The following is a 23049-nucleotide window of genomic DNA, read 5'->3' as shown; positions in this document are numbered from 1 at the left end:
CAAGTGTTGGGTTTTTTTCTTTGCCCTGATCCTGTAAGATTGCTCACATGTTCAAGCAACAATCTTGCCGACATGTAGCTTCTTGCTCCTGATCTTGTGGATCCATGTGGGACTGTGCATACATGTGAATTCCTCCTCTTCAGATCTGGTTGAAAGAGTTGGAGTAATGACTTTTATAATGTTTCCCCCATGTTTTTACTCAGTCATTAGTGGACTGATTCTTTGCGCTATGACAAACCCTGACCGCATATCCACATGTACATGGCAATTTCTATTTTGCAATGGCATAATGTGATTGCATCACTAGGTTTCTGTAGATGATATGAGGTGAGTGTCACTACGTCAGCTATGCTCTTAGACAAGGTGCAATTTCAGTTGATCAGAGTGATAGGCATGGAATGTAAATAAGTTCCATCACTAAGCTTTTTTTTTTTTTTTTCTCTTAGCCCTCATTGCTCTGTGCCTCCTGTGGTGATACCACACTCAAGGGAGGTTAAACCTCACAGGCTGGAGTGCTGACGTGTGACGTGCATGAGGTGTCGGAGAAGGTGTGTAGTGGAGTGTGAAAGCCAGGAGTGCTCCAGAAACAAGCTGGTGTTGGAGGTGCTGCTGGGTAGCATCTGCCCTTCCATGCTGTGGCAAACTCATGAAGAAACACATGTGGGTCCTTGTTTCAACGGCAGACGTGCCAGGTAAGCAAGTCCTTATGCAGTCCTGCTCAGTTTCCTTGCCTGAAACGCACGGCTGTGGTACTTGGCTCCCTTGTCAGGCACCTGGAGATGCCGCCAAGAAAAAGTATTAGGAGATGCAGCCAAGAAGGAGCGTTACGTGGCAGCGCTGCTGTTGATTTTATTTCCCATTGCCTGTAGTCATTCACGGAGTTTCCTTTCCAGCTCCACCCTCACCCGGGGCTCTGCAGGGGGGTGCTGCCAGCCCCCCGCCCTCTGCCCCCACCTTCCCCTCTGCCCTGGGACAAACCCCTCGGAGTTTTGGATTGGCTCGGGGAACCTTTGGGCGCAGCAGTGTGGGGAGCGGGGAAGGGTACAGGCCTGGGGGGGGCGGGCGGGGGGGTGCTGCCGGGGATGCTCCGAGGGAAACGGTCCGTGGGGCGGGCGGGGATGCTCCGAGGCGGGCTGCGCCGGGGGGGCCGCGGGGCGGTGGGTTGCGGTAAGCCCGGGAGGTTCCGGGCAGCGCGCAGGGAGGTGCCGGCGGCGGCTCCGCCCCGGGAGGCGCCGGGGGCGGCGGTGACAGCGACACGTGCCCGCCCGGGACGGCGCTGGCGGGGTGAGCGCGGCGGCGGTGCGGCGCGCCGGGCGGGATGGGCTGCGCCGGCCAACAGGTAAACCCCGCCGCGCAGCGTGCGCGCCCGCGGTGCCCGGCGCTCGGTGCCCCGCTGGGATCCCCGCTTTGCGGGGGGGGGGCGGCAGCCCTGCTGGCAGTTCGCTGCTGCCACCTGCTTTGGTGCTTAGCGCGGCCTCTCGTGTTGCTTTAAATACGGCGCGAATTCACTTGCAGAGGAAAGTCTCAGCCGGTTGTAGGAGGGGGGGGTTCATGGGTGTTGGGTTTTGTGTGTGTGTTTGGTTTGGTTTTGTTTTGTTTTCTGGAGACTCCTTGGATTTTACCTATTTTGAGCCAGCCACATTGCTATCGCTGTTTGCACTTACCCAGGTACCCACGAGAACTAACTTTGTAGTGGGAGGCTCGAGGTTCCTCTCTGTTCCTTGCTTTGCTGTGTATTGCTTTAGTGATGCTGCACGAGATACCTGAACCTTGTGTGAGTATTTCTGTTGTCGTTTTTTTAGGTGCGAATATTATGCTGGAGAAATTGGCTTCCTTCCCAGCCAGCTTTCACTGAACTGATTCATTCCTAGGTGCACTTGTTTACCGAAATGGACTTGTTTGGTTATTGACTGTAGTTAGAAAAATAAGCAACTTCATAAAACAATCTCTAAAATAAACAAACACAAAGAAAAACATTCAAACAGGTGCATCAGTATAGCAAAGCTGCCTTAAGGGTACCTTTGAGGGAAATCTAAGATATAAGGGGTAGGTGTTTAAAAGCATCTGTTGATGTGCTTATAATGAGAAATAGTGTAATTTTTCATTGATGGTAGCATAGCACAACTATGGCAACTGGCAAGAAACCAACTGGTGCCCTTAGTTTTATGACAGTCAGTTGCTCAAAGCACACTGGAGGCTGGATTACTACTACGTGGCATTAAGAAAATAGAAATTCTCACCTGGATATTTTTGTATTAATTTTCTGTGGTTAAGCTGTAGAATTTATCATGTATTTTGCAATGATTTTGATTCGTTCTCATACTGTTGAGTGGGTACATTTAGCTGTCGGGATGAATGGGTGTATTTGAGTGATAATCTTACTTGGGTACATTTAGCTGTCGGGATGAATGGGTGTATTTGAGTGATAATCTTACTTGTTTGATTTCTTGCTGCTGTTCAGTGCCATCATAAAGTAGCTTGTTGTAAAGCAAATAGACTTTCATTCGATGCAGTCTGAAGATGAATTCAGCATGTGTAGTTTCACTTTGCAGTAGCTGTGTGAAGAACAATTTGAAGAAAACAGTGCAGAGAGGAAACTTTCGTTTTATTTCTTAATTTTTGACACTTTTTTTTTTCATAGGGATGGTAAGTTTTGTGCTGTTGAGAAGTGTTTAACTTTGATTCTATTAATTTAAGGTGTTAAGAAACAAGGGCATGAGGGGGGCATCTCTGTCGTTGATGGTCAGTGGCAGGTGGGTGTCTATACAGCATATGGGCTCTTGTAATCACCCCTCTTTGGCCAGTGCATAAATCAAGAGGGCTAGAATTGCTACTTACCACGTCATTTGGGGTCATTAGTACCATAACTGGCTCAACTTCACTGCAAGTTTTTTTTTTTTTTTTCCCAGTGGCTTTTGCAGTTGCTTTCTGACTAACTGCACTGCTGAAATTCCTCTTACTTGAACAGATAATTGTTAAAAAAATGTACCTGCTCAGGCAAGAAATGCTCCTGAGGAGTGTAGTAGTTGTGTTTGAATGTTGAAGTTCACTGGGATTTGGGGCTGCCAGTGATGAAGCTGGGGTCAGACCGTGTGTAGCCAGGGTGGGCTCGGGATGGGATAAACCTCATCCCAGAAGCTTCCCGGTTCCTCCCTCTGAGATTTCCAAGCAGTATTGAGTGTCTGCTTCTGCTGCTTTAGTCTACATGCTGCTGATTTGCCCATCTCATCTCTAAAACTAATTTTTTGATTATAACTGAAGGTAGTCATGAGGCCTCCACTAGTGGCCATGAAATTTATGCAGGACGCATGTAACAGTTTGTGCTGTCACTTCGTTACAAGAATCTCAGGTTTTACCAGTTTCGGTCATTCACTCCCATATCATGAACTAATTTTGGTATGGGGCCTCAAATTTCAGTCTCCCAAGGTACAGAGAGGTGGGGTCAGTCATCTCCATACTGGTTGGGGTCCCGCTGCTTGGGCAGCAGCCTGGCTGGTGGTGAGGGAGGGAGGGAAACTTCACCTTAGCAGAAGAGAGCAAAGCATGCTAAATATGCTCTGCATTTCCTCCACGCCGTTTCCATCCCTGAGTGGAAAATTGCTCCTGATTTCCTCAGATTTGGAGGATTTACATTGGCACCCTTCCCACATTCCCATTTTACTTCTGGTTGTATTTATTAGATAACACAGTTGCATAGAAGCTTCTTTATAAGCAAAAGGAAGATTTTTTTTCAACCTGTTCCTACCAAAGTTAGGAGTTAAATGCTCCCTGGGTCCCAGGAGGCTGTTTCTCAAAACTAAATTGGTCTTTGCAGGATTGTGCAGATACCAGAAACGTGAGTGCCTTTGAGCTCTGGTTTCAGATAGAGCATCAGCAGAACAGCTGTACGTGAGTGCACCTCTTATTTTCTAAGCTGTTGATGCTATAAAATCAAACCATCGAAGCAGAAGGAATATTCATATTTAGGCAATTTATGTGTCCCAATGGCAAGGTTTTTCTTCTGTATTCACATAAGGATTAACTCCCCATTGCATTCTGTGTGAGGGTCCTAATGAGGGCCGATAACGATATGAGAAACTAGGCCAAGTCTCTCATGTTCGATCAAATGATTGATTACCTTATTATATGCTTGGCAATTTCTTGCTTGAAGAAATTAGTTTGGGTGTAGCTACAGGTTTACCAGCATTGCCACGGAGTGGGGTGATTCCTGTGTGGGCAGATGGATCTGGTGCAATTTAGGGATCAGTAATAAGGAAGCCTTGTTAATGGAGGCTTCATTTCTGTTAATGTTCTCCATCTTCCTTGGATCATGGATATCTTGTGAGTAGTAAGGCATTATGGATGTGCAGCCTGTCTGTCCTGCCCTGAGGATGCCGCCTCCTAAAGCAGACTAGGCTTTCAGCACCCCAGTGCAGCATGCTTCACTGTGCTGGGGTAAATATCTGCAAGAGTGTAATTTTATTTGCACTAACTCATCACATAGCTGTTCTGCACTAGTATAAAGGAGGCTTTTGCTATTGTTTTTAAAAAGTGTGTAGGAATTGCTAGGTCTCTTACTTATCAAAAAATGCAGTCCTTTAAGCTGCACAACAGATCACAAAGGTGATTTGCAAACACTTCAACCTATTCTTTCAGCTTAAAAAATATTTGGTTAGTTACACCCAATGATAAGACTGGATAAGAAGACGTTAATTAACTTTTCTTGAAGCATTCCTAGATGGTTTTAAAATTTGGATGTTTTGCACAACATTATATATTCAGATAAATCAATTATCTTAGGGGAAAAAAGATAGATTTTGTATGCCTGTTGTGTGTGCCAGTTAAGAAGTTTGGATGGTGTAACATTAACCAGGGTTTTTGAATGGTCTGTGCTTTTCAGTTAAGAGAGAGTGTTAGAGGGGATAACACAGAAGCAGGCAAAATCTGAGTGATATGGAGTAAACAGAGAACATTTACTCATAATTTCACATAACTCCAGATTTTAAAGAAGTGAGAATAATGAGCAAAATGAAATGACTCTTTTTTCTGAGGTACTTTTCAATAAAAGGAGATACTGTTTCACACAAGTATAATTTCTCAATGGAACTCATTACTGTAGTATCTTCCTGTTGCTTAAGATATAAATGGATTTTAAAAGTTGTTAGGCAAATTAATAGAGAAAAAGTGTGCTAGGACTGTTAATCACAAAGATGCAGATACAATTTCCAGCTGAAGCAGCCCCTAAATCACAGATTCCTGGAAACCAGGAGATTATTTTGCAGGCAGAATCATGATATAATTTCCTGACCTTATTTTCTTTCCCTGAGCATCTGCTTTTGGTCAGTTAGAGGCAGCTTATTGGGCTAAATCGATATTTGGAGTGATGCAGGCCGCTGACACACTGTATGTGATGAAAATTCAGATGGGTTTTTCTCAGATCACTGCTGCTTTATCCAGAACAGCTCCAGGCAGGTGAATGTTAGATGTAACATCCATTTTCAGACTTTGTGGAAAAACCTGCAGTAAATAGTGTGCTGTGCTGTGCTTCCTTAAGTTTTGATTAACTGGCTATTGGTAACCATCTGTTAAGAATGCAGATTGATCTGACATTTTGCAAGGCTACACTACTGCTGCAAAGCTTCACTGTTTCGTCTCTTATAAAATAATTTATTATTGTGTGAAAATCTGGAGATGTTGTGGTTTTGGTTTTGATTTCTATTTTCTTAAATGTATACCACTTTTTTTAAGGAAGCTTTTTTGGTTTTTTGTTCATATAAGCAGTCTGCTGACCTTTAGGCATTCTTCTAATCTTTAGTCTTGATGCTTATGCTGCCTCCTGTTAAGCTCTGCATCGGGGCTGATGGTGACAAATAGCGTATTTCTGCACATTCCTGTTGTCTTTAGCTCCTGCTTGTCTAAGGAAAGCAGATCCTTGAGCTGGGAACCTTCAAGGCTGCTCGTGGAATTGATGCTGGAATATTTCCAATTTAGTCATGTAGGTGTCCCATCCCCACCACCAGCAGAGTACCCTCTTGTGGGTGGGTAGGATGCACGATGTGACCACCTTCGGTCTTACAGGAGAGCTTCTTGGAGACACTTTCTGGTGGTCCTTAGTTAAAACTAGTTAGCTTGATTGCTTGCTTCTGGTTTCTTGGTTACTGTATGGTGAGACTTGGAGCCAAGTGACCCAGAGGGTGACGTTTCTGCCTGCTGTGGTGGGTGCCTGTTTCGTATGTATTTACACAGATGCTCCTTCACTAACTTGTTTTCACTTTCCCACAAAAACAACTTGCTAAAATACAAGGAAAATAATAACGAAGGTTCTGAGATCTTTGTTTTGTTGGCCTTTTGGGATGGGGGAAATAAAAAAGGGACATCTTATTCATATCCTTCCTTTCTGGGAAGTACTTTTACCCTTGACAATTCTTCTTGCTGCCCACTCCTAAGAACTAGGAGTCTGCAAAGTAAATTTTGCTTTACTGGAAATTTTAGGTTTGGGCAGACTTCATTGTTTTGGAAATCCTTGGAACCGTACAGTTTTGCTGCCTTAAGATCAGAGATAAGAGCTAATTCGGAAGTAAAAGATTTCCAGCTCCATGTAACATCATAAATTAAGATGCAGAAGTAGCTCTGTTGTCTTTTCAGGATTTATGAGTGTGTGCTTTCGTTCTTTGCTCCTAAATAGATAAGCCCTGCACTAAACTATATTCTGCCCATGACGGGGCATATAATCTTTATTGTGTGATAAGGTCTTAATGGGAGATGAATAGAAATGAGATGTCCATACTAATTTATTTGAGCAGACATTTGCCTTTGTTGCCATTGATGTGGAGGTGGCGGTGGTCTGGAGCTGTCAGCGAGGATGGGGCAGACTCTCTTTGCTCATATTATCATGGCTATGATTTTTTTTTAAAAATCCTGCCTCATTTGGGTTTAAGTGAGAAGGGATTATGGAGCTCAGTTCTTTGAAATTTGTTGCATACAAGTTCCCCTTAAAGTAAAATCCTATTGAGCCTAATGTTTTTGACAATTTCAAATAAAAATATCCAAATGAATGAGTTAACATAACTCAGCTCCCTGTCACTGCTTCCCTGGGTTTCAAGTGGAATGTTTTTTTGCTGTCTTCCCTCATGGGAAACATCTGCAGAAGCAAATGGCAAATCATTAATGCTCATTCAATAGCAGGCTTTGTTCCCAGTTTCTTGTACTTGGAAACAATTAACTGTAGGGTTTTGTTTTGTCTTGTTTTTTTTTTTTGGATGCAAACATGTAATTCCAGTTATATATTGTAGTGGATTTTGTAGAAGTTCTGTTATTTGGGGTTGCTTGTAGTTATTTTAGAACAGACGCTCCCTACCCAAATGTAGATAGCGGTAATGGTGATAGTACCTTTGTGGCTGGGGTGTGGTTTGGTTTTGGTTGTTTTATTAATTTATTTTTTTTAAATGTACAATTGGCTGAACTTTGTTCAGCTCTGTAAAACTGTAATTTAGGACACAAATCTCATTACAAGCCAGGGGAAAACATTTGCATTTTGAAATGCAGCCTGTTTCCTCCAGTTCAGGAATGTTTCTGGTTCCTAACATCCGCCAAACAACCTTAGATGCCTCATAGTAATATTCAGCAAAAAGTCTGTCTGGCCTTTGATAGTAAGCAAATGAAAGCTGAAGAAGATCAAGCATTCATCTACTTAGGTGCAAAAGTTGTGTGAACCAGAAAATCTAATCTATTTAGCTCACTGTGAGCAGTTTTTGTTTCAGGACACTTGCCAGATTAGTGACTCTTGCCCATATCTGTTAGACACAGGTAGCTGGAATGCAGATAGCTCTTAAATCCATTAAAAAACATTCCTAAAAAATGACCTGAAAGGTTTTTTTTATTGTCATCTGTTGCAAAAGTCTTGGTTTTGAGCTCTGTGGTTTGAATCCATAAACAAACTCAGGAGATTGTATAATTGTGGTAGCCAAATTAAAATGCCTTTTAGTTAGTATTCACCAGAACTAAACATCCATGATTAATAAACTCTTCATTTTGTTTGTTAATTAGGGGCTAAATGGCCATGATTTATGCACTTAACATTTAGTTTGAGAATATGTGAATGGGGCATGATAATGACAAGCGTAGTGGTCAGTTTGATCTGTTCTAAGCTATCCTGCCTGGAGCTATGTATGCATGAAAAGAAAATTAAACCCAAAAAAACCCACTGTGGTAACAGTGTACAAATGGTTGGCCAGTGTGGTTGGGTGGCATGAGCAAGGAGGTGTAGATATTCTTAAGGGAAGGTATTTAAAGTTTAGCAAACTTTACTCCACCCTGCCTATGGCAAATTTACCCTGGATGAATCAGGACAGAAGTGTGTTTTAAGGACTGTGTAATGTGTCTGCAGTTTTTCACAATAAAAGTAATTTGATTTGGGCAGACATTAACATCTTCATGGCCCTGCCACCTGGATGCACCATGGAGCTGCCAAGAGGTCTCTGGATGCAACTGAAATGCAATAAAATCCAGCAAACTGTCTCTGAATGGAGAATCTCTTGAATTCTATGTAAAATATATTTTTATGTTGAGGTTTGGATGTCTCGTGCCAACAGATAAGGCAATCATCCCATCATTTCATGGAGTACAGGGGGAATGAATAATGCTTTTAAAGATGCATGCAAGTTCTGCCATGAATTGCTGATCCCTGACAGCATTCCTCAAAGCGTGGGGTGTTTCCTTCCCTCTTCTTCCAAAATGCGTTTAAGGGTGTGTGTGAATGAGTAATGTGTTGTGCTGCAGATCCGAAGTAAGGCAGGCGGTGGGGTCAAGCGCTGCTGTGTGATACCCACGTCGGCCCCGGCTCTGGGATAATGGCTGCAGCAACTGGTTCTGTGCAAAGTGATGACAGCCATCCTGGGTGAGATCAGAGGTCCGTGTCCCCAGGACCTGTGACCGACAGTCACCGACAGGACGTGCAGTCGGAGCGGTGTAGTATCAAAGAAGCCCTTACTGGAGCCCAGAGAGGACAGAATATTTTGGAAAATTCTGGGTTAGAAACTGAAAACACCGAGGAAAATTATCCGTGATATCAGGTCAAGTGACCAGGGTGCCAGTGTAATGCCAGTGAGCCAAATTCCTACAGAAAAGCTGCTTAACTTTATGAAGTTAGCCATATAACTTAAGACATTATCAAAACTACTGTCATCTGTAAAAGCATCCCTTATTGCTGATTGTTAAAATTTCTCCTAAAATTGCCTTTTCCCACCCTTTCTGTAGCAGCTATACGATACTCTTATTGCCATTTAGCCAATACAAACCCGTGGCTTTCAAAGATCTTTATTGTCAGGAGCTGTTCCCTAGTAATTATCTACTCCTGCTCCAGTATTTTTCTGAGCGTCTTATCCCTGATCACTCCAAACTGAATTTTGGAGTAGCTGAGGATCCATGAAGCCCACTAAAATGTTCATGTGTGTTGAAAAAAAATACACAGGGGAGCTTTGTGCTTAGAATTATTGTGCTTGTAACATGGGTATAAGTGTGCAATGGTTCTGCATACTCAAAGTTGACTTCTTGGAGATTTAACAGATAGTGTGTGTGTCTTCCAGCAATACTTAACAGAAAAAACATGCCAGTGACAAGGAGGGCTTTTTGTGTCCCCCACAAATTAACACTTGTTTACCAGTTGTAGCCTGGAGTTCAGACACAGATTCATTGTGGCCGTGAATAACTGCCTTCTGAGGCTGAGGATCAGATGACTGCTTTGAATGCTTAAACATTTGTTTTATTCTTCATTTAAACTCCCCTGTGCTTCTCCCAGGATTTCCATTTCACTTGTGGTTGTGATCTCTGTCTGTGTCTATCTCTGTGCTGTTAACTAGTACGAGTTAGTTGTACTGATGGCTGTGGAGGAGATGGCACTGAAACCCACAAACATTTGGATTCATCAAGAGCATCCTAAGGGACTTACTTATATGTGGATTTTCCAGTGTCCCTGTCAGCCTTCTCAGTGGCAGTGCACTACCCCAGAAATGTAAGTGCAGTGATTTTCTGTGAGGAGACTGGTGGCTCTGGCAGAAAATGAGGGCAGTTACTGGTGCAATTCCCTCATTCCAGTGATAGCTACAACGCGCCGACCCCTGTTGTCTTGAAGGGCAGTTGCCTTCAGCCTTCTGCCTTTGCAGATTAAGAGACTGTAAAAACACTGGGTCATTTTATCTATAGATGGACCCAAACTGTGTGGAGATGTTAAATCTGTGAAAAGACATGTAATCACACAGATCAATAGGGATTCAAAGTAATCTCAGCTCTCCTGTGTGCCCAGCTTTCACCGTGAGCTCTGGCCCTGGCATGTGCCACGTTGAAGAGGAACAATCTGTAGTAAGGAAGAAGAGAGGGCAAACTAACAGTCTGCTTAGCGTAGGCCTTTGTCCTGCTCAAATTAGCATCAGGCCACTTCTACGGATCAAAAGTGTTGTGTTTAGGCCACTTTGGTAACTACCTGAACAGAGCTGAGTGTCAGTCTCTTCTTTCAAGTAGCAAGTGATAAGACAAGAAGAAATGGACTCAAGCCAGGGGACGTTTAAATTGGGTATTAGGGAAGATTTCTTCACTGAAATGGTTGTCAAGCACAGGAACAGGCTGCCCAGGGACCTGGTTGAGTCACCATCCCCGGAGCTATTTACAAGCTGTGTAGATGTGGTGCTTAGGGACATGGTTTAGTGGTGGACTTGGCAGTGCTGGATTGACGGTTGGACTCGATGACCTTAATGGGCTTTTCCAACCTAAACAATTCTATTATTGTTGTTAAATAAGGAATCACGCAGAGCTTTTAATAGATCTTTCCTCTGTAGTCTGTGAGTTTTGGTCAGTGGTGTGACAGTAATAGTAGTTATTTAGGGAGCAATGCTGGCACAAGGACAAGTAATTTGCATATAAATACAAACTTACTTTATTTAAATATGTGACTTAAGTGCTAGTAAAAGGCACTGGCTGATTTGGCCTCCAGTGGAAATGAGTCTCCAATTTCCTTCCTAGGTTTGTTTTCCCTGAGAGTTATGAAAAGGAATGATCTATTTCTGTGCACCTCTTGTTATAAAAATATACCTTTTGTTATGAGACACATGAACAAGGGCTTGAAGGGAGAGAGTGTGGAGGAAGGATGCTGCAGGGCTGGGTTCCCCCCAGAGCTCCTCTGAATGGGCACCAGCTCCCTCAACACGTGGGTCCCAGCCACTCTCTTAATCTTGTGTTGCTCCTCATGTGAACACTGATAAAGCTCTCATTTGTCTAATTATTTTAGAGCTCTCCTTATCTCGCTCTTGCTCTGCTTGTACCTGTATCTGTCCTTCCCCTTGCTGCTCATCAGCTTTCCCTCTTCCCCTGCTCCTGGAGGTGCCCTGCTCTGGGTACCACCTTCCCCACGGGTCACCTGATGTGACTGGGAACGAGGAGATAAGTTATAAAACAGATACAGCCAATGTTGAAGAAATATCGTGATTGCTGTCGTGTTCTCAGCATGTGGCACAGTGCCTTCCAAGGGCAGAATCTGTCACTCCAGGATCTTTCTTGGAGTCTGGTTTGATGTGCACATCGTCTTCTGCGGTACAGGGCTGCAGGAAGCAGATCTTCATGCATAGGTGTCCTCCGGGAGGTCTGATGCTTGGCAGGTGTGACTGCACTGTAAAGATCATATTTGATTGTACCAGCTTGGTACAGTCCCATGAATTAGACTGAAAAGATTGAATGGGCTTTCTGGCTTGCACAGGTACCATTACAAACTGCAGTATTTTGAAGGAGGCTGAAAGAGTGGAAGGAACTTGTGAAACATTTTTGTAAAAATACACCCAAACACTTCTTCCTTTATTTCCCCCATACGTACTCATGATTTTTCTTCTGTTTTAGAATAGACAGAAGCAAAGCAAAAGTAATACTTTCATAAGCTGGAGGCAGGTGCAGGGTTTTTTTCAGTAACTTTCACTATCAGATGCTATTTTAAGATGCTTATAGCAGCTGGTTGTTCTGTTAGTTCTCATAGCTACTGTCTGTGCATAAATGTTGAGAAAAAAGCTCTCCAGATTGTGCAAAAGAGTCTCTAAGGAGTTGGAACATCCCTGTTCCTCTCTTGTCTGATAAGTGGAAGAAGATGTGTACTTGTTTCATGTGTTTGTGAAAGATAGAACTCATCACATTTGAGCCAATTAAAAAATGAAAAGCTGAGCATGGGATCTAAAAGCCCAGAGCCTAAAACCCCAGGGATCTGTAAAAAAAACCTCTCCCCCAAAAGAACAAACTCAAAACAAAACAAAAAAAAAAAAAAAAAAAAGAAAAAGAAAAAGTCTTTACTTAAGATGTCTGTATTATCTGCATATAATAAATATGCTTTTCTTAAGCTTTGTATGTACCCTAGGCAGTATTTGTGGCGTTCTGCAAGGAGTGTAGATTTCTTTCATCTTACATCAAGAAAATAAGACTTGTTTCTTTTGGTCATCTTATTTCTGTTGAAGCATATGAAATTGTCTTTTATGAAGCACTTGTACGAATTTGGTTGACAGCAACAGGTCAAGTTATTTTATTTTTTAAGTTTAGCATCCCACTACGCTTTGCAAATGAGTCTGTAACAATACAGCAATAGAAGAGCAGGATCTGTGTCAAGAGACTGGCATCATCTGAAGCCCTATAGGGAAGCTGGAGCTCAAATGCAGTGGCAAGATTTGGAAGCTGGCCAAGACATGACCCCGCTTTTGCAGCAAGTCACCTATGCAATGAAGATGTTAGCTACACTTCAGCAGTGCGCTCCCTTTGATGCTTGTTAGTACTAAAAATAATTCTAACACTGATTTCCCCAGGGTAATTAGCCTGTGCAGAATCAGAGATTAGACTTTTTCTGGTGCCTTATCAAATTTAAGTTCAGGTATTTACCATATGCTGTAAGACACAGCTGCAGGAAGAAAAGGCTGTCTCGGTGTCTCAGTATTGTGATCTGTGTATCTAATTCTGTCAGCTTCTGTCATCGCCCGCCCGGAGGAAGGGCCTCAGGCCCGCCTAGGACTTTCCTTTTGGACTTGCTTTTTCTGCAAAGGAAGCACAACATTGGAAGGTGTTGGTAATCCGAGGGGCAGCCTGCCCCTGGTAAGGTAGTCCCTTTTCTTTTAAACGTTTTAAATATCATGTAGAAGTGTAACAGGTGCAGGGTTTGGGATCTACCAGGAGAAACTGGTAACTCTCAACAAAGGGTTACTTTATTTGGGTGATATTCTCGTATCTCTGTGGCTGTTGATGCTTATAAAGTTACTGATTTTCCAGATAAGGTACTGACATGAGCCATTGCGAAGAAGGAAGTGTAGGTTTCTTTTTCTAAAGTAATTCCACTCTTAGTACTTATTTGTTTGGCTGTGTTCTAGACACAACAATGAGAAAAAAAAAAGTCTGGAGTAACTAGTGTGAGCTGATATAGAAATAACCACCGAGCACATACGGTTGTTTTTCAGCCAGCTGAGGGCTATTTTCCTGATATTTTCCTTTTTCTCCCAGGGAGGAACGGTTTAATTTATCATTTCCAGGGCCAGAGGGTGCAATTTATAGTGAAAAGCCGAAAGAAGAGTGTGAAAGGAGGATTCCAGTCCCTTTCCCCACTGCTCCCCCCCGTTTCTTTCTTGATGTCAGCCTCTGATGGCAGTGCACTGAATTCAGGAATTATAAATCTAAAGGGGTTATACTCTTATTACAGTTTTCAGTAGCCAAATACTGTGCTGCATAGCAGAAGTTTAATCAGCTTTGCTTGTAACTTGTACAATGTCTCATGCATTAGGTTTGAAGCCAGTGAATCTGTGCCAGGCCGGCAGCAAATGGGGTGAACATCCGATGACGAGGAGCCAGAATCAAGAGAGGTTTTACAGTGAGGGAGTTGCATTAGTTCCTTCCAGTCTGAACCTATGCATGCAAGCGAGGAACATCTTCCTAACAGCTCCTAATGCACGTTCGTATTTTCAGCTACGATGGGTTTAATTGTTGGCTACCACTTAGCTGTAGCTGAAAACATGCAGACTGAATCAGACGTTATGAAGATGGATGGCACGCAAAATGACCCAATGTTTTCACCTTAATTGGATAAGCAAATTTAGTACAATGATTACTAGATTTATGAAAGTTGTAACAGTGGTGGTATTGTGCTCTGTTGCATTTTTATCTTCTCGCTGGCTTTGAGAATGCTTCTCAAAGTGTTAGCAGGGAGTGTTTCAGGGTGCTGCAGTGAACATTGTGCCCTTCTGGGTGTGCAGGGAACGCTTACTCAGTGAAGAAAGACAACACATTCCATAATTTTCAATATGTAAATCAATTCGGTTTTGTTTGCTAGCTTAGTTATATTGGGCACTTCTTATAATGCTTTCAGAATGTCTTGCAGTATTTCTCACTTGTGGCTTTTCTGGCTTCCTGACAAGACGGTAAGTGAAGTACAATTGCAGAATGACTTCTCTAGGCTTTCAATGGCATTTGAAATATCTCTAATAGCAACTCGTTAGCACATCTGAAAAAATAATTTAGCTCTAAATATTATAACAATTTAAGAGAGTGCGTAGGGAGTGTTACAGTGAGAGAAACCAAAGCACATAAAAAAATAAAAAAATCCCCAGGACCATAATAGGAAAATACTTCAGGGGGATAGAATGCTAGAAATACTTGTTGTATCAGTTGGATGGTGAGCTGTGACCAACTTTTCTGTCACTAATCCTTTCCTTCTTGCCCATATTGCTCCCAAAAGAGGAGGAGACAGCAAAAGAACAGGATATAATAAAAATGACAGGTACAATCAAAAGTGGTGTCTCTGAAGAAAGAGATTAAACTATATGGATTCTTCTGAGCATTTGAGATTTAGTAAATATTAAAGAGAAGGCTGAAGAAGATAGGCTGAAAAGATGTATTTTTTTCTCATTACATAAGAACAAGGAGCCATTCAATTAAATTATAAAAGCAACGAAGTTAAAGTCGATAACAGGAAACATTTCTCTTTGAATGATTACTGTTTGCAGATTTTTCCTACAATGTGCCATTGATACAGGGAAAGAATAAGGATGCCAAGCTCAGACCAAGGATTTGGCAAAGTATGCTTTTCCCTTTGGTTGCTTAGGGAATATTTGGCGATATGGTTGGCACTGAACTTCTGAGGCTGTGGAAGGAAGAGGGAAAGCTTCTGGCCTGTGGAGGATAAGGAGTACATGAACAACATGTTGGTACTGAGAACATGCTTTTCACAACCAAAGGAGAATTTATCTCTCTTGAAAATCATGTATCTATTGATGTTGCTTGGTGTGGAAAAGAAAAGCAGAGAAAAATTGATGTAGGAAGAAGGAACAGTTGTGCATGTGAATACATGCCGGTGTGGCACCGGGGTACCCCAGGAGGCCTGGCACCCCTGGCTCCAGCACCGTGCTGGGGAGGGATGGTGGTCCCCATCCCTGATCTTCGAGTGACCTTTCTAGGGAACAGATTTCTGGTCATGGTGGTGGTGTGTTTTTTCTGCTTGAACTGGGGAAGTGTAAAAAAACTATGCCAGTCTGTGAATGGCTGATGTCAGAGTGCATTTGCCCTTCAGACTGTATTTACCCTTTTCTCAGATTAGAACAGATTGTATTTACTGTTATTTGTGTATTATAACCATCATTTGGATTAGTTTGTAAATACAATTTTTTATTAAAAAAAAAAATTATAGCTGCAGTAGGAGTGTGGGTGTAAAGGTTTGGAGGCAGAGAATGGCCAAACCCCTTGGCAATCCAGGGATGGGCTTGTGTCTTCTGTGGCCCCAGTTCAGGCATCCTAGTGCTGGCTATGCAGCCAGTATCACTGCTGCGTTGCCCCAGTGTGAGAGCTGCTAGGTGGCAGGTAGCTGCAGCTGTCCCTGTAGTCTTGACCAAAAGCCAGAAACTTTTCCCCATTTTTTTTTTTTTTTTTGATTCCCCCTTCCACTGTGATTCTTCCTGGCTTGAGGAGGACTCCACTCATTTGGAGTTAAATGCAAGGGGGTCTCAGAGAAACAGCACGGGTCCGTGCACCATCCTTGCTGATGGGCATTTCTATTCAGCAGCTGAGGGAATGTAACTGGGAAAAAAAAAAAAAAAAATTCAACTTGGGGGAAAGTCACTGGAAAAACCTACACGAAGAAGTCTGCTGCTAGGACACAAAATCTGAAAGCAAACAAGATAAAAACAGCAGCAGTGAGTTGTCAAAAGGAGAGGGGTGGAGAATAACAGGAAGGGAATAGGAAGCAGTAAGAGTCTTGGGAAGTGGACATTGAGCTGGGTCCTGCCGTTATTTACAACGTCTTTGCTTCAGCAGGTTTCTATGCGTGTAGGCGAGCAAAGCAGAGAGCACTGGCAGTAGAAGAGCTGTTTAAATGAATCCCAGCAGCGTGCTTCATAATGTTTACTGCAAATGTGTTTAGCCCAATAATTTCTGTTATTGGCATAGGACTTAACGCTACCAAAGAGCCCTGCAGCTGCCATGGCGAGTTTTTATTTCAAGAGGGAAGAGCCTAAGTGAAAACTATCAGTTGTAGGGAGCAAATTCAGCCACATCTCTGAGCTTGCATGGGGCATCAGGTGCTGCTCCAACATGGGCATTCCTGCATCTCCAGTCAAACCTGTTAAGGTTGGCATTGAGGTTTTTTTTTCTCCTCCCCCTGTAAATCTGACCATCTTGCGCTTCACCCTGAGTTCAGCGAGACAAGAAAGCCCTGCCATGCTTTGTGTGCCTCAGATCTCCCTCTGTGAGGTTTGGAAAATTGTTTTTGCTTCTCAGTGATGTGAGGGAAAAAAAAAAAATTCAGTTTATCTATGTGCACTTTGATACTGAGTCTGACTTTTGGAGATGGAAGTGAAAATACTGTGTTAAGCCGATATATCTATAGTAACACACCTGACTTGGACAAAATTTGCTCCTGCCTTGTGAATGCATGTAATGACATTAAAGCTTATTTTTTGTATGGGATATAAAGATGCTGGTATTAATAATTTATATAATAATATAAATGGGGGGAGGGTTTTCAGCTTTAGTTACATAGTAATACAGTTAAAGCATTTCTTGTAGATGCCTGAACACTGCAAGTTTGGTGGGGTTAGTCATAATATTATTTAAATAAGCTATTAAATAACTGCTATACAAGCTCACTCAAATTAATGTAAGAGCAGATTTATTTGAAAGCAGCTGGTGTATCTGTATCCAGACTGTATCTGGATTTACCCAACAGTTGTATTTCTATTGTCTGTCCTGGGATTTTCCCTAGTGATCGGGAAAACGATGGGATAAGTCAGTTTTGGTCAACTGTGCAATTGCTAGATTGTAAACAGACTGTCAGTTTTGGAAGCAGCAGTTATATAGTTAATGGGTATAGATTTCTAAGGACATATCCTGTAACCTCTCTGTGTGTGTCCTTGGGACTGTAAAGGAGTAAACCTGCAGGTTTCATCAGCTTTTTTTTCTTAATGAGTTTTGGTGATGGTTTGGCTGTCTCTGCTTCACAGACTAAGAAGGGTTGCTCGGCTGCTAACCACGAAAGTTGCTGTCTGTGAGGATATTCCTGTGCACAGAGGTGTCTATACGATTGCTCCCTTATGATGCAGATACAGTAGGTGATTTTGTTTTGGCTCTTCTCTTCTTGTCCCTCCCTACTGTATGAAAGCTCAGTATGAATCAGCTCAAAGATGAGAGTCCGCCAGTAGGTTTTCAAAATCTGTAAGTGATCCATCCATCCATTTTTGCCCTCCTTTTCTCTCAATTGCCGCCTTTATAAGGAAAACCAATTCTGCAGTGGTGACTTTCATTGGCAGTAGGTTAAAGTAAGGGGAGGATTTTGGGGTCTCAACTGGTATCTCATGTCCTACGTGTCCTCTTCACTCTCATCCACTTAGTTTCTGGAGCTGTATTTTGTGTTGTACTTGTCCAATAATGTGTCATGTAAGAATCCACATAGCCTAGGAAATAGCCAAAAAACCCCTACATGGGGTGGAAAAACGTCAGCAGAAATTAATGTGCCGGCTTTGCCAGGTTTTTTTAGTGTGCTAGCATTATCGTGACTGGACTCCCATCAGTAGGTTTTGTACAGAAACAGTTTCAAATTGGGTAAATATCAAAGTTTTGCAAATTGGGACTTGACAGAAGAAGAAATATAACGTCTCCTCTTAGCAATCATATAGTAGTGGGCAGACATTGCATTTTCGTGTAGGATTGAATACTTGTTCTGGCAGTTTTCTTCCCAAATAATCAAACCTACCCACCAGATTGTATTTGGAAGCATTTACTAATGTGGCATGCTTTGTTTTAACTGTTGAGGAAAATGACTGAAAGTTTCAAGATGAGGCAACATGAATCATAATCTTCAGCAGCTGTTCACTTTTGTGACTGACATGCCTTCTTCCTACGTTTCTTTTAGTCACCCTGGGAATCGTTGAAGCTGTTTCATGCAGGAGGCATTGCTGAGATCCCGGTTGCAGCAATGGACTTGGATAAACCATCCGTCTGGGGATCCTTGAAACAGAAAACTAGACCGTTCCTGCAAAACCTAAGTGTGAAGAAGCCAAAGAAGAGGTCTAGCAAAATGGTGGAGAGGAAGGTCCACTCCTTGGACCGACGCCTCAGTGTGTCAGTACCTGACATGCTGGAGGTGGAGACTCTTACAGAAGAAGAAACAACTTACTCGAGTACTCAGGTGTTGTCGAGCTGCTCCCCCAAGAGCTTCTCCAGGTCTGTGGTGTCCCTGAAAAGCAGAAGTGCTTCAGCGAGGCCAGCGGGAGAGGACTGGCTGTGGGCATCGCAGCAGGTGACACGCACGGAGGTGACAGTCGCCCACCCAGATGTGCAAGTTTCAGGCAGCCCTGTGTCTGAGGGGAAGAGGGAAACCAGCGATGACCTCTTTGAGCTGCTGCAGAGCAGCCGCCTGAGTGCCGCTCTGACGGATGAGGGGGCAGAGGTAGGTGGCTTGGTCATCAGCTGGGCTCCGTGGCTGCCTTGTGATCGTTGTGCTTCTCTTTAATTGTCTGGGTTATAAAGGGGTGGAGAAGGGGGCCCAACTCAAGGAATGCTTGGGGGATAAAAACAAGCATAAACCATATACGATATACAAATTATTGGAGACCAATTCGATTATCCTTTCTGTCCGTCTGGAGCTGCAAAATAAAACCCTGCTTGTTGGGGTTTTTTTTGTTGTTTTGTTTTTTTGTTTTTTGGTTTTTGTTTTTTTTTTTTTTATTCTGGCAAGGTTATGATACTTCAGATTTTTTTAGTTTTGTTGGAGTTACTTGCTTAAATCAAAAGTTGTTGCAGCCCTCGGAGCTCTGAAATGTGCTGCTGAAGAATTTGCTGTAGTTACCCTTTTTAGTTACTATAGCTTACCAGGATTGCTATATAGCAAACCCAATTTACCATCCACCTACTCAAGACCCAATTGAAGGCAAGAGGTGAAAGATGATGGGTGAGTGAGGTAAACTCTGCCTGTACCTGGAATTAACCAAAATAAGCACGTGATGGAGAACAGTGAACATGTAGCATCATGCTCAGGGCTGTCCTTTGGGCTTGCATTGTGATTATTGAGAGGAAGTGCAAAAGCAAAATGTTTCCTCTACATTCCCCATCTTGTCCCCCTTCTTCACACACACACACATCCTACCCTTGCCTCTGCGGTCAGCATTTCTGTGGCTGATCATAATATCCCATGAACAGGAGGATCAGAAACTGATGTGCTTCAAATCTGACATGAAACTCATTCCTGTCTGCCCTGAGCAAAGTGGGGAATCCTGTGGAGTTACACGGTGGCTTTGTAATATGAACAGCAGGTGAAGATTGTGGCTGCTTGAAACATGCAAAATTTGTTTTATTTATGTTTTGTAGAAGTGCATCTCCTCCTGTTGAGTTTTCACTGGGAAGGTTAGAGTTTTAATTTAGTTTTGAGGCTTTTTCCTATTACTTGGATGTTGCAGTTATGGTAGCTGCTTTCCTTAGTCATCCGAGGTGCAAAAATGGGAAACAGACATCTCAACCAGACTTGGTTTGAAGTCCTCCTTTGGGAGTGCTGATTTCACAGGTTGATTAGCATTTCTTAACTGCATGTTCGGAGTGATGGTTAGTGCTGCTGTGGGGAAAATGGTCCTTTCTGGTAAAAACTGCCTGTTCTGCATCTCAAAGGCCTATGTATTCTTATCAACTCAGTGTTGGCTCCTAGTCCGTTGTGACGCAGTGTCACACTGGTAGTTACTGACTGTCACTTCCAGTTTAGTGTTGCTGAATTGTTAACACATTGGATTCCACTTACTGGAGTGTACTATTTTCCAGAGGTCAAAGTAAGAATAATAGGTGAAATAGTATATCACTTTGTTTCTGTGCTTAAACCTGACTCAAAAGTTGTAGCAGCTGACTGGGTATATGGTAGATTGGACATTATGAAGGTGTCATCATTTTAGGAGGTTTTCCAGGTTGTTTTAATGACAGCAGCAGTTTTTTCATTCTGTTGTAGCCCAGAAATTCTAACCTAAAATATACCACAGCACCACCAAAGTTAAGCCCAAATCCTGCTTTGACTTAGGGCAAACTAAATGCTTTAGGAGGAGGAGGTACTTGTGTAGTGATGGAATAGCTTAAGTTTTTTCCAGATGTACAGTCTGTCTGGTGTTCTCTGCAGCATTTATCTTTCCCAAAGTGTGTATTTGTATATATGCTTTTGTGTGTAAATCATTTTAGTATTTACTTTTATGGCAAATCACCTCGCTATGTGAATATCCTGCCTTCCTTCCTCTAACCTGCCTCCAATTACTACTTCTAAATGCAGAAAGATTTTTTTCTCAGTACATAGGAGAGAGTGAAGCAAAGGAAAGTAGAAACAGATAAGGAATAGTGAACAAATTTAATTATGTTTCAGTTGAATTTAGTGCAAACCTCAATGCCCAGCTTTTCTTGTACTTCATGGGACAGCTGCAGAAGCTGTACTCGGCGTGCCTCGGGTGGGAACAGTTTATTGCAGAGGTTGCTGGCTGCCCTGTACTGGGTGGGGTTGGTGTGAGGAGCACCTCAATAGTTCGCATCATTCTTTTGTGAGCATCATTGAAGATCAATGAGTGAGGTAAATCAGAAGGAAGGCAGATCCCTGGAACAAAACAAACTGAAAAAAGCAAAAATGTAGGTTGAGCTCTTTTTCCTCCTGAATTGCTTGTCACATGCCACCTACTCATTTCCTGGTTATCTTTGGTCACCCAGTATCATGAGATACTTTCTGAGCCTCATGCATGAGCTCAGTGTGGGCTGTGGTTTTTACACTCGTCTGAACTCTGAGTACAGACCTGCCAGTGCTCAGAGTGTGCCATCTTCAGTAAAGGCTCTTGTCACAGGTACTGTATTTGCGTGCTAGGAGACTTACTTTATCTGTTCAGGTTGTAAAGAGCACAGCTAATGCCACTTTTTGCAGCTGGGCTTTGCCCATGGTCATGTGTAATTGCTAAAGTGCTCTAACGTCACTTTGTCTTCTTTCTGACACCTTGCAGTGAGTCACTGGCAACCCAAAGCCTCGTCCTGTTGCTGATGCACTCAGTGCCCTTGTATTTTGAATCTTTCTTCCACAGAAAACAAGAGGACATAGAGGTTGTAAATCTTATCAGTAGGGACATCTGATTAATTTTTATATACATATGTATATTCATATATATATTTTTGTTTGATTTGTTTTTACACAGATACATTTAGGATTATGATCTGTTTGATGGATGTGGCCACTTTTCTCTATACTTTAAAATTCAGAAACGTCACTGCAGTTAGATTAAAAATCAAGATTTCAGGATCACATTTTCAGCAAGGTTTTTGTTTATGTTCAGTGATCTCATTGCAACTAGCTATCTAGAATAAAAGCAATTTACATTATGTGGAGCCAGAATGAATAAACAACCCTTTTTAACTTAAAATTATAATCTTTGGTCAAAATCTGTTGATGTAATGCAAGTAATCAAAAAGCAGAATAAAAACAAAATCATAACTTTGAGGGTAATTTTTAAATTATAAATTGTATCAAGCTAGTAGAGAGGGTAATTTTTATTATTATAATTTTGATCCAGTTCTATGATTCTGTGTTTATACCGTGTAAAATAAACTGTAAAGAGAAGCCATTATCAGTGCCAATGATGGTGTCTGAAGGAGACTTCTGTGAAGCCAGAGACTATGAGAAATACTAGGTTTAATGCACACAAGTGAGATTTTATGCATACTAGTCAGGAAATTCAAAGTTAGGGTTCCCCTAGCAGCTGTAACTCAGCTCTGTTGTGTGAGAAAACTCTTCTGGTGCTCTTTATGATGATAATTTTTCTACTTTTAATGTGTTTTTGCAAGGTGGCCAAGTTACGATTACTGTGGGAACCATAATGTTAAATTTTGTCTGTCATGCAAGTGAAATTTTACTTGCGATGCTGGATTACTGTACTTCCTGGTATGTAATATATGTATTTGGGGGGAGGAGGAGGAGGAGAATTACGCAAAAGTGTATTTATATTTCTTTCCGCGTTACCGTATCTCTTAAGATTTATGATCTTTGGTGCAGGAGCTGGTTCTTTTTTCTAATGTTTCTGTAGTGCTCCACACAATGCAGCTCTCATCTGAGAGATCTGGATGTTACCACACTATACATAACATTTTCACATGAGGATCGAATTCCACCTTGTGTGCATTTCTGAGGTTATTCTTACCATAAATCTTTGTATTTGAATGGGCTGTGATTGCTCTGCATTAGACTAAAAGAGTTGCCCAGGCACGTAGGTTTTCTTCAGCTAAAATGATGATCATAGGCTGTTCTAGTGGTCAAAATAGCATCAGAGGTGTCTTGACCCATGAATCCCTTCTGTGCGTCCAGGCAGTCTAGATGCTGTGCCACCGTAGCCTCAAGTTTTTGGATGACTCAGTATTTAAGAAGGAATGTTTAACTTCCTCTCCTCTGCTGGGCACTAGATAAAAATCCTTTGGATCTTCCAGTTGCTGCAGAAAGTGGGAGGAAGTACATGTCCAATATATATATTTATTTCCCCCCCTTTTGTTGTGGTTTAACCCAGCAGGCAGCTAAACACCACACAGCTG

The 23049-nt window shown here is 42.3% G+C and overlaps 1 protein-coding gene across 6 annotated transcripts in view; it reads left to right on the top strand.

The window, feature by feature from the left end:
- The first annotated feature begins 461 nt into the window (after positions 1-461).
- The window catches only part of MCTP2 (multiple C2 and transmembrane domain containing 2), a 127623-nt gene continuing 105035 nt past the window's right edge, over positions 462-23049 (top strand). For 2 of the 6 annotated variants that reach the window (XM_055716767.1, XM_055716766.1), the window contains exons 1-2: positions 1249-1339; positions 18380-18916. In XM_055716767.1, the coding sequence (XP_055572742.1) occupies positions 1319-1339; positions 18380-18916 (558 nt within the window). In that variant the 5' untranslated portion in view covers positions 1249-1318. Of the gene's footprint in view, positions 693-1248; positions 1340-3814; positions 3889-17235; positions 17576-18379; positions 18917-23049 lie in introns of those variants that run through there. The other 4 variants (XM_055716771.1, XM_055716770.1, XM_055716772.1 and 1 more) reach the window with 4 other exon arrangements.

This window comes from Falco cherrug, chromosome 7 (genome assembly GCF_023634085.1).
Source record: "Falco cherrug isolate bFalChe1 chromosome 7, bFalChe1.pri, whole genome shotgun sequence".
NCBI lineage: Eukaryota > Metazoa > Chordata > Aves > Falconiformes > Falconidae > Falco > Falco cherrug.
Note: the sequence above shows the minus strand (reverse complement) of the source record. Positions and strands in the feature narration are given on the sequence as shown.